The sequence below is a fragment of the Vipera ursinii genome (genome assembly GCF_947247035.1).
Source record: "Vipera ursinii genome assembly, chromosome: 1".
Lineage (NCBI taxonomy): Eukaryota > Metazoa > Chordata > Lepidosauria > Squamata > Viperidae > Vipera > Vipera ursinii.
The window spans coordinates 237,248,504-237,260,961 of record NC_139512.1 but is presented as its reverse complement, the minus strand read 5'-3'; the positions used below and the strand labels follow the sequence as shown (position 1 = coordinate 237,260,961).

At 38.6% G+C, this 12,458-nt stretch overlaps 1 protein-coding gene across 5 annotated transcripts in view; it reads right to left on the bottom strand.

Annotated features, from left to right (window-relative positions):
- Positions 1 to 12,458, bottom strand: part of MYO6 (myosin VI) — a 112,958-nt gene that overhangs the window by 78,965 nt on the left and 21,535 nt on the right. For all 5 annotated transcript variants that reach the window (XR_014494164.1, XR_014494165.1, XM_083376975.1 and 2 more), the window contains exon 2: positions 2,797 to 2,929. Coding sequence is in view for 3 of the 5 variants with exons in the window: in XM_083376975.1 (XP_083233101.1) it covers positions 2,797 to 2,913 (117 nt within the window). In the remaining 2 variants the exon portion in view is untranslated. The remainder of the gene's footprint in view (positions 1 to 2,796; positions 2,930 to 12,458) is intronic.

The following is a 12,458-nucleotide window of genomic DNA, read 5'->3' as shown; positions in this document are numbered from 1 at the left end:
ACAGAACACTTTCTTCTAAAGAAACCTAGATTTGTATACCAAGTGCGTGGATTTTTTTTTTCTACTTAATTTCATCACAGAATTCAGCTCTTCTCCACAGACGTTCTCAAAGAAGAGGCCAGCTCTTCAAATTACTAACTAGTCTACTATCACAAAGCATAGAGAAGTAACCATTTAGTACAGGCATGTCAAACTTGCAACGTCACGTGACGTTGCACAAGGCATCACGACTTTTTCCCCATTGCCGGCAATGGGGTGGGCGCGGTTTTGGCATGACGCATCTGGCCCGTGGGCCAGATGCTTTGACATGCCTGACTTAGTAGGTCCACCTAGGTTTGGACCAGGCTACAGGGACCAGGCTACATGTCATTCTAGTATCTAGATCAGGGGTAGGCAACCTCGGCTCTTTCATGACTCATGGACTTCAACTCCCAGAATTCCTGAATCAGCTGACTCAGGAATTCTGGGAGTTGAAGTCCATGAGTCATGAAAGAGCTGAGGTTGCCTACCCCTGATCTAGATGATCATGTGTAAATGAAAATAGCAGTCTAATTTATAATTCCCTCGGTAACATATGTAATAATCTTCCTTAACTCAGATTCTCCAGAGCTTTTAAGAAGTTGCATTCACAATATATCTGGAATACATCAGGTCAGAAAATGCTAGTCTAGAGCTCTTGTGACAACTCTGGGCATTCAATTATTTTCATGCCATCCACAGCATTACTGAGGGGAATGGAAGGCAAAATGTGATATCACAATATAAAGAAAGGAAAAAAACAAATGAACAAAGCATGGCTTCAGTTTTCAGTCACAATTACACATTTAGCTTCAGCTTCCCAAAGGATTCTATGCATAAATTAATGTGATTACACAATGTGCTGGTTACAGTTAGCCACAAGAATAACAATAAGTCCTTATAAACTATATCTACTGTGACAACTTAAAATCTTGTTTCATAGGGAAACCCCCTTGATTTTGGACACTGAGTTACTTAAAATACCAAAATAAATCACAACCATGATAAATGCATAACCTGTTCAGTTTTCTAATGTTTGCAACCATGTTGCATCTCAAGAACAAATCACACAAACTTAGGGAGGACATTATTTTTTTTAAAAAAAACACTTAATGAGCCTATTGTACTTAGTCCTTATAACCCAATACATTTTCAAGCCTATTTCTGTCACAATACTGATACTTTAGCAGAATGAATTGCACCTAGAGATGTTCATATTTTTTTTCATTTTCTACTAAAAAGGATACTAATAAGTTTCATTTTGTCTGCTCATTGATATTTTAAGTTTCTTGAACAAGTTGTTTTACTGTTGCACAAATGCTTCAAAACATAAAAGAGAAACCCAGTCATAGAATATCAGCCCTTAAGACAACATTTAATGGGCAACATTCAATGTTAAGCAGATGCTTTTGTTTGCATAACAAAATTTCTGTTGTCTCATCTGTACATCTTCAACTTACCCATGAATTCTCCAGAGGGTAAGATTAGGTGTAAATGTTTTAATTTTTTTTTAAAGAGAGAATAACAGCCTATTTAAAATCAATATTTTTTAAACCCAACATTTGGAATTGACAACCACATTAAATACAGGATTAATGGGGAATCCTGTATTTTTAACTCAAAGGTTCTTTTACAAAAGGCAACTGGAATGTTTTTTCCTTGAGGAAAACATTTCGCTCCTCATCCAAGAAGCTTCAACAGTTCTGGATGACTGAGAATCTCCACAGCGATTTACCCTGTATTCTTAATTTAAAAAAAATAAAAATAAAAATGAATGTGCATACTGTATACGTTTTCAGTAAAAACTTTATTCTTCTCTTTTTCTTGGGTGGAGAAGATGAGATTGACATTAATATTTAGAAACTTTTTTTTCAGAAGGAAAAAATATTAGGGCACGAAATCTATTGTAATATTTCAAAGTAAAATAGCAAAATCTCAAACATGCTATATTGTGATGATTATTTTGTTGTTTGTTCATTTTAAATGTCTTGAGCACGGATCTGCATCTACATTTATATCTGTGGTATTAAATGTAAAAAAAAAAAACGGTCGTGTCTGATTCTTGGAGAATCTTGGGACAAGTCTCTGCAATTTTCCAGGCAAGGTTTTACAAAAGTAGTTTACCCCGCCTCCTTCCTAGAACTGAGATAAAGTGATTGACCCAAGGTCACCCTGCTGACTTTGTGCTAGAACTCACAGACTCCTAGTTTCTAGCCTCATGGTTTAACCTAGGGGTGTCAAACTGGTGGCCCACGGGCCAGATGCGTCACTCGCAGGCCACACCCACCCTGGCTCCGGAAAGGCAAAAAATGTCAGAATACGTCACAATACATCATGTTGACATGATTGAGTTTGACACCTGTGGTTTAACCACTACATCAGACTGGCTCTATAAAATGTTTAATCGCTATTAAACAAAAGAAGCTTATGATAGCCTGGAAGAAATTTATGCAATGGTACAAAAAAGAATTAATACATTTGTCTACAGACGAGGGATGGGTTATGGGATGAAGAAATATTTGTTCATAACTTTATAGAGGCTAAAGAGCCTAGATTTGTTTATACTTATTGTGATGAAGGTTGGAAGCCACCTCTGTATGAATGTGTGTGTGTGCGTCCATGCGTGTGTGTGTGTGTGATATTTTCACTTTTTTCTTGCACTTTTTATTCTTTCCTCCTCTTCTCTTTAAGTTTAGTTTGTGTTAGTTTCCCTGCAAACATCTTCTCTTTCAGTAAAACAATTTCTACAAGAACTAATTGCCTTTTGAAGAAACCTACCTTGCCTTTTTGATTTACAGGTTCAATAGTTAAGCTGTCAGGTCCAATATCCACAATGCTCCCCATTTGAAACCCATCAGCTGGGTGTGGAGCCCAAACAGGCTTCCCGTCCTCCATCTTGAGGAACTATTTCCTACAAAGAAAAGAAATATTTGTAACTGAAAAACAATGTGTATATATATATATATATATATATATATATATATATATATATATATATATATATATATATATATAACCAATGCAATTATTTCTACTTAGTGCCCTAAAATGAGAAATAAGACAATACCCAATGGAATGAATGGTGGCACATTACTCAGCAGCAGACCAGGCAATGCCAACACCCTATTTGCTAAGAAAGTCAAAAATATAAAACAAGTAATATCAGATCAAACCTGGTAGAGGGAATTCTAAAATGCATTAAAAGAATAAAGCAAGGTGCACTCATTTTAAACCCACCCACATCCCCTCTAGTCCACATTCAACAAAGCACTAACGTATTATTGAGCTGAAATTCATCAGCAATCTCCCATTAATGGATAATGAATTGCAGGTCCAAGGAGGAAGCCAAGATTCCTTCATGCTGAGATAAAACTAAATGAGAAACTTGTGCTAAAGGAGCATTCCCTCTCTCACCCATTCCCCCCTCCCAAGTTCTGCATAATATATATATATATATTACTACAAATAATTATTTATTATGCCCCACTCCAATCCCAAAGGGCTGCCAGAAATTAACAGATATGGAATGCCCAACTACAACTAAAATGACCATTCCGATTAAAGTAAAAACATAAAATAAAGAAATGTATAAACACAAAAAGGGACCAATCAATAAACCTCTGCCAAAGTGACATCGCCAAATGCCCTCCGGAAGAGCTCCATTTCGAGCTGCTTCCAGAAAGAAACTGAAATGGGAGACCACCTTATTCCTACTGGGAGGTTATTCCGATGCATCTCCAAGACACAGGTTCCTTCGCCATCCTAAAGTGGGAGGTGCCGCTCACTTATCTCAGCTGGACTGAATTGGTCCAATTGATTCTAATGGAGAAGTCTGTCCTCTGGATTGCTTAGCACCAAGATATAAAAGGGCTTTATAACAGCAGCCCCCAACCTTTTGGGCACCAGGGACCGGTTCCATGGAGAGAGGTTTTTCTGCAGACCGGAAAGGGCGTGGTTTTATGTGCTGCCTGCATCCCATGGATGGGGCTTTGCTTTTTTACATGGCCTGGTTTCTGGTGTGCCGCGGACAGGTGCCAGTCCATGGACCAGGGGTTGGGGCCCCCTGCTTCATAGGCCAGCACCAGTTCTTTAAAGTGTATTTGAAAGCCTACTGGTAACCAATACACTGACCGCAACACAGCTGTCCGAACTGCAGCTTCTGAGTGGACTTTAAAGGCAACTCGACATAGGGTGCATTGCAATAATTAATGATGAGGAAGGCTGCAGCAAGATCGGCATGTCTCGAGCTGGGCTATAATTGACACAGCAGCCAGTACCTCTACCTGCTATTTCACTAGGAGCTCCAAAGCCAGGAGGACCCAAAATCATGGACATATTCCTTCATGGGGAATGCTGCCCCATCAAATTACATCAATGGAGACAGACAATTTCAATGGACAAGTAGGTTGTCTCTGATTTAACAGATTGGTTTTAACAAAAGAGAATATTTGTAGCACAGGGTTGAATTGTGGAGTTCTTGGTGCTTGCTGAGCTTGGTTATTTTCAAATGCACTACTAATCTGGGAGATCCTTTTTACTTCTAATTTTGGACAGCCAAAAAAAGAGAACCCCAACACATAAGACCAAAGTAAAACAAGTTGAGAGAATTCAGTTCTAAAAATGATATTCCCAATCACATATTTCTTTCAGCACGAGTGTTTTTACAAGCACTCCAAATCTAATACGAGTGCTTCCCATACACATATTATTATTTATTTATCATATTTCCAACCCACTCACTTTTGATAAAATTAGCCTGAAGTGATTAATTTGTTGGAACAGAAGATGATGCAAGGGCATAAAACTGCAGTTTTATTTAAACATTACACTAGAAATGTTAAATTATACATTGCATTATATCCTGTCATACATGACACACTGTAGATCACTATTACAGTTCTTAAATTACAGACTCTCTTATTGAGCTTGAGTAGAAGGGGGAAATTGCTAAAATAGGGATTTTGCTCAAGAGTTGTTGGATCTCTGTACCTAACTTTAAGCAATTATTCTTTTTATTTAGCTAAAGTAAAAGAAGGGGAAAAAACATAATCAGAACTGCTTGGCACCAGCCCATTCTTCAGTCCTTAAATCAAATAATTCCAAATCTACCTATCTCAGCTATTTTATTTCAGCAATTTGATCAGCACCCCCAAAACAAGTTCAAGTGGGCTAAAGCAGGAGTCCCCAACCCCTGAGCCGTGGCCGCAGAAGGGCAGGTGAGCATGCACATGCGTGCAACTTCCCTTGCACGAGCAGCGGGGGGAGTGCACGGACATGTGCACACCCACTCGCAGAGAACCATCCCCTCTTTCCCCCACTGGTCTGCAAAGCCGGAAAGATTGGGGACCGCTGGTTTAAAGGCAATTCTGCCTGTGAGCGTACAAAATGAATTTGAGTCCTTACCAATTAAAAGGTAAAGGTAAAGGTTTCCCCGCACATGCGTGCTAGTCGTTTCCAACTCTAGGGGCCGGTGCTTATCTCCGTTTCAAAGCCGAAGAGCCAGCACTTGTCCGAGGACGTCTCCGTGGTCATGTGGCCGGCATGACTAGACGCCAAAGGCGCACGGAACGCTGTTACCTTCCCACTTTAGTGGTCCCTATTTTTCTACTTGCATTTTTACGTGCTTTCGAACTGCTAGGTTGGCAGAAGCTGGGACGAGTAACAGGCACTCACTCTGTTACGCGGCACTCGGGATTCAACCCGCCAATCTGATCGACAAGCTCAGCGTCCTAACCCACTGAGCCACCACGTCCCATTCCTTACCAATTAGCCAATGCTAAACAAGGATACTTCATAGGGATTTGGCACATCAGAAAAACCGATACATATTTTCATTCCACAAAAGAAAAAAAAATGGATAGAGAAAAGGGAAGGGAAAGAGGTAGAACTATGTGTACAAGTCAGTGGCTCCCCATGTACTATGTAGACAATAACAGGATGAATTACAGTCAGCTAGGCAACTGTTGCTATCTTTATTTCAGCATTATAGGGAGCTCAATGAAGCACTAAAGATTATGGTAGCCATCCATTCTCGTAATAGCCCCTTTTCCCCCAGTCTAATTCTCTGGTTCAGTGAATTTTCAACCACTCTACCTAGGGAACCTTTTGCCTTCAAGTTCTTTCAAGCTATCTAAGTTTTAGAGTTATGATCAGCACAACTATGACTGTGTGATACATAGTTCTGTCAAAAAAACAAAAGACAGTATTTTTAAAAGATAAAAAATGCAATTCCATATTACTTTGCCTGTTTTTCTGAATCCCGGCTATTGTTTTTTCACAATTGATGTATATCTCGTTCCATTCTGTCAGCATGTTTAAGTTAAAAGGTTGCCTTTTGTTTTTCTGGCAGGCTCTGATTCTTTCTGAGTTGAATGCATCCCAAACTGAGTTTTATTGTTGGCGAACTTTACTGGGGGGGAAAAACCACAACAGTTGTAGGAATGCCTCAGGAACAAAATGCTGATACAGATTTTGCACACTGCACAGCTGAGATAGTCTTGCCAACTTAACAAAAATACAAACAGTCTGCTTGAGAGTAACAGGCCAATACTGATCTGATGTTGTACATACTTTCATTCTATTTGATTCACATTTTCTAAATTGAATGAAAAATCTCTGGTCACTCTTCTTCCCTAGTGGTTTGTTGGTAAGGTAGACATGATATGCCTCTAAGCTAAAGTAGTCTTGGTTTGTAACAAACGACCATATTTATCCATATATATCCAATTCCATTACCCGAAACCAGAAGCAGAAAACAGGCAAGAATTCAGTCTCATGTTGTCAAATTCCTGATTTTCTCATTATATACAAAGCAGGCATTATGAACTAAATTGCACGCTGACCAAGAACTGCTACTGGTTTGTTAAACCAATTAGCATTTGTTTTCATATGATCATAAACACAAATCTGCTAAAATGAAACTTAATTCTAGTGTGTTCATTTTCCATGGTCAAGAAGCCCCCTTCCCCCCCACTTCAAAGGCCTCCCAGCTTTTCAGAATATTTCAGAAACACAACCTTGAGATATATTTCCATACATTTGCATAAGATCTGGCAAAGATTTCATTCATTTTATTTTTGCAACTATTCTAATTTTAATGTAATTAATGGACGCAGCCAGCACCCAAAGAAGTACTGTTTTTTTGTCTGTGAGCTGCACCTTACTTGTTTTTGTATATATATATTTGTTGTTATGTGTTAAATGCTTGTTAACTATTTAGATTACCTTGCTAGGCCCCAAACATGGGACAAATCTTTATTTCCTGTTTCGGCCTAACCAAAGGCCATCCACAGGCAGTAGTCACAACAGTGACAGCTCATATTTGTGTAAATTTTAGATTGCTAACAAAGAATTAAAGGGAGACTGATATGCATTTCAAACTTATTTGTTTTCATCAGTCATACCTTTCTGAGATTCGAACCTGGGCTGATTGCATATTAGGCAGTTGTTTTAACCATATATATAGTGATGGGAGCACCCCGATACTCCCATATTACACCCCTCCTGCGTGAGCTACATTGGCTACCAGTTGCCCTCCGGGTGAGATTTAAGGTGCTGGTACTTACCTTTAAAGCCCTACATGGCTTAGGCCCGGGATACTTGCAGGACCATCTGCTGCCGGGAACGAATTCCCATCGCCCAGTACGCTCACACAGAGAAGGCCTCCCCAGGGTACTGTCGGCTAGACAATGTCAGCTTGCGACCCCCAGGGGAAGAGCCTTCTCTGTGGGAGCACCAGCCCTGTAGAACCAGCTCCCCCCTGAGCTTCGAATGGCCCAAGATCTCCAGTCCTTTCGCCGCAGCCTCAAAACACTCCTTTTCCACCTGGCTGACCTGGACTGACCGGGATTTTAATTATGTTTACAATTTTAACTCTAATCTTTAATTTATTCCAATTTTTAATTTTAATTTACTGTACAGAGACCTTTAATTTTTGTTGTTGTTAGCCGCCCTGAGTCCCTCGGGAGATAGGACGGGATATAAGTCCCATTGATAAATAATATATATATATATATATATATATATATATATATATATATATATATATATATATATATATATATATGGAGAAATGAAGAATTGTAGCCATTTTAAATAGCAATTAACATAATGAGTTCCTAAATAACTTTTCTTTCAAAAGAGGGAGACAAGCAACTCCACTCTCTTTCATAGAAGCAGACACTTGCAGAGCTGAAAGTCAAGCTCAGCCCCCTTCCTTGCTGAATGGGAAAAACTAGATGATCTATATTTGTTCCCACAAACCTCTGCCTATCAGCCTTTGGCTCTCTGCCCCAAGGATGGGAAAGCGAATGCGATCACTTCCTAAGGAAAGACATCCTGTCAACCAGCAAGGGAATTCTCGTACAAAGCAAAAAATCCCTCCTTGGGAGACAGAGCATCTGCTAAAAGCCCCACGTTCACTTTCCTGACAGGGCTGAGAAAGAGGACAGACAGAATCTTGGAGAAACGCTGCCAGTCAGGGAAGACAATCCTAAATTAGATTTATTTTATTTATTAGATATTTTTTAAATTTTAAAAAAAATCCCACCTTTACTACTTTATAAGTAACTCACGGTGGCAAACGTACATAATACTCTTTATTCCTCCTCTTCTCCCCCCCCCCCGCAACAATTCTGTGGGATGGGTTGGCTTCAAGCCTCCACCGCTCCTATTAGATATAGAACGTTTTCTTTTATTGGATGCCATTTTTCACTTTTTTACCACCATGGGTGAGAGTTCTGCTACCTAAGCTTTTCACTTCAGGCATAAATTTGACTTACACTAGCCCTGTTTCTGCACTGACATTGCAATGAAATGCACTCCTGCTATTGTGACCCACTGAAGTTTTAAAAAAAATGTAGGGATCTGATCTGCTGTACAGTAGTACGATTCTTAGTTTTGGATATCCAGTGCACTCAGTAAATTTTAGGAATAAAGCTATCATAGCAGGGGGCAGAAATTATTTAACTAGTGAATAATTATGTCAACAAGTCCCGGTTGCATTCTGTGATCTTTAAAGAACATATCCAAATATACATCAATTCAGAATGGCGGGGGGGGGGGGGGAGAGAAAGAGACTAATCCCTGAAGCACTGACATTTATATAGGCACTGATTGCTGCATACTCCAATAAGCAAATCTTGTGTTGAAATTGGCTTTTATCTTGTCTACAAAGCATTTATACCAGCCAAGTCATCCCTGAAAGTCAACAGCCAATTCCAGAATAAGGGGTTGAGTTTCTGGAAAGCTTTCACTTACTAACACACCAGAATTAAGCATGACATTTAATTCTATGTATATTGAGGCTCAACCTGGACATTGGGAAGATGCCTATTCCCCAGACCAAGACAGAACAGATGCTGAAACACAAACATGGTTGACACTTGTTTGCTGGATCTCATAGGCTTGCTACTTTGACTTACTACCGAAAACAGCTTTTGAAACGTATCCTCTACTCCAGGGGTATCAAACTCGCAAGGTCACATGACATGTCATGACATATCGTGACTTTTTTTGCCATTGCCGGCAATGGGGTGGGCACGGTTTCGCTATGATGCATCCAGCCCACGGGCCGGCAGTAGTTTACCACCCCTGCTCTACTCTGTTATCATGGAAAACAAGGCATGGGCTATAAAAAATCTACTTATTTATTTAATAGGTGGCAATAGTCCAATAGAATTTTTTTAAAAAAAATCAGTGAACTTATATTATAATTAGAGAAAGATATAAAAACATATACACAGCAGTGTGTAATGCACAGCAAAAGCCAATATGATGTGGTTATGTCAAACATCGGGGAATAAAGAATGCTGGGAAGAGTATCCAGGTTCTGTACAAACATTGATGGGAGAGCCAGACATATGGCAGTCAACAAATGTGAAAGAGGTTAGATGGAAAAGCAAAAACATGGATTTACTGTGCTACAGAGCAAATCCAATGGCTTCCAATGGCCATAGCTATGTTTAGGAATCTTGCAAACTTCTCAGATGTATCAGTATTATGCTCTCGCATAATACTGATTTTGATAGGTGGGAAAGCTTACTATTAAGTGGTTCAATGAGATCAAGGCTCTAGGTATGATATAGGGCACTCTAATAATACTTGTTCTTTATGAATGCTCCCTCGGTATTCCTATAGCAAGTTTTATTTGTCAGCTATTGAAGGAAAATCATAGAAAGGACGGCAAGGACAGATTTTCAATTGTGACTTGCCAAAAAGAATCCATTCAGGAATCCAAAATGCATTCTATGCACCCCATGGAGCTATCTTCAAATCAGAAGAATCAGCATTTCCTTTCAACTTTGATTAATCCAGAATGTCTTGTTCATGTATTTGTTCATGTCCTTTAGGATTGTTTTCTAAAATGAAGTTTGCATGCTCTTTCCATGCTACCTTATAAAATTCATAAGTTTTTTTTAAAAAAAGGATAACATGTAATAATTAATGTCTATATGCAGGATGAGTTGGCCCAGTCCAGAATGCATTATGCATAGTAAAACAAAAAGTTTTAAATATGATAAACTGTTCTTAGTTTTTTATCAGCAACCCTCCTTCCCATCAAATAAACAAATGTTGCTTGATTATTATTTTTTTGTTTGTACATCCATCCATTTAATTTATATAACTGCCAAACTCATCTATATGATTCTGGGCAGTCCACAACAATTAAAACCCCAAAACCAATAAGAAAACTACAAAAAAAACACATAAAAATGTTACATTTTATTATGTGTCACTGACTCTTTGCATATTGAAACCACTTAAACCACTACAATCAGCACTCAAGATCAAAGTTTTATTCCAAAACTATTAAATTCAGAAATTCTGCATAGAAAAAACAATCTGATGTTATCTATTGCCAAAACACAAAGGGATTTAATTCTCTCTTCTTAAAATTGAATTTTGCATAAACCAATGTAATAAAACACAGTGCTTGCTTTACTACACAAAAAAGACTGCATATCTACACCAACCTCCTGCAGTTTGGGTATCTCAGAAAAAGAACTGAGGCTATCAATCCAATTCTCTGCAAGCATGGCCACTGAAATTTTGCAAGCTGAAGTCCCGAAACATTTCAAAGGATCTGGGTTGGAAAATGTGGGACTGCACAATATGAATTTAAATTTAGTTTATGCTAACGTGGAAGCCTTTACTACATTCCAAAAAGTTCATAACACCCTATTATCCTGATCATGTGATAAAACAAATCTTTTCAAACAACATCTGCATTCAGTCAGACTTGGCAGCTGGCCACCACTTTTTTATGTCAAAGTCTACAGATATAGGCTGCATCTTCTTATAAATATTTTTGAAAACCCATCTTTATTCCGGGCTCCAGGCATTATGAGCCACAGCAGCTGCAAGGCTGCTATTGAAGTCAGAAAGTCTTCTCTTATTCAAAACACTATTGAGCGTCTTTATTTTCCAAAACAAAGACAGAGAAAAGGTCACAGCCTTGTGAATAATCATAGTTTAATAAAATACTGAAAAGTACACTGGCCCTTGGGAAAAAAATATAACTTTCACCAGCTTGTTGTTTATTTTCAACATTCTTGGAGAACAATATTCATTGGAGTCAACCACTAAAACCAAAAGAATGTTCTACTAAATTACGTACTGTCAGATGTTTAAGTAGGTTGCACCAAACACCCTGAAATTACAATGCATAATCTCTTAACCAGACCTACAGTAAAAAAAGGTCAGCTGCCTGAAAAAAATACAATTTATTTATTTACTCAAGAAGCTTCCTTTTCTCATGAGCTAGGCAGACTGTTTATTTCCAGATCCAACACATTTAAGTTGGTGAGGCAATCAGTATTGAAATTACACCATGGTTTTCTTAAAGCCATTTCAACCTGATTTTAACTATGTTTAACATCTGTATAAATGACCTCTGAAAAGGGCAGTCTAACCACTGACCACATCTGCCAATTGTGAAGAGCTAGTACCCAATTAGGCTACAGTGCAATCATTTACTACTTCTCATTTTTGTCAAAATTGTGATGGACACAATGCGCCTGTCTAATCTAGACTGGCATCCAGATGTGTAGAGATTACAAAACCTCAGTGGTTGGGAATTCTGGGATCTGCAACCCCAACAAGTTGAAACATACCAAGTTAGGAATGGAATAGGAATAGGAATAGGAATAGGAATAGGAATAGGAATAGGAATAGGAATAGGAATAGGAATAGAATAGAATAGAATAGAATAGAATAGAATAGAATAGAATAGAATAGAATAGAATAGAATAGAATAGAATAGAATAGAATAGAATAGAATAGAAACAGAAACAGAAACAGAAACAGAAACTGGAAGGGACCTTGGAGGTCTTCTAGTCCAGCCCCCTGCTCAAGCAGGAGAACCTATATCGTCTCAGACAGGTGGATGTCCAGTCTCTTCTTAATAATCTCCTGTGATGGAGTGCCCATGATTCCGGGGG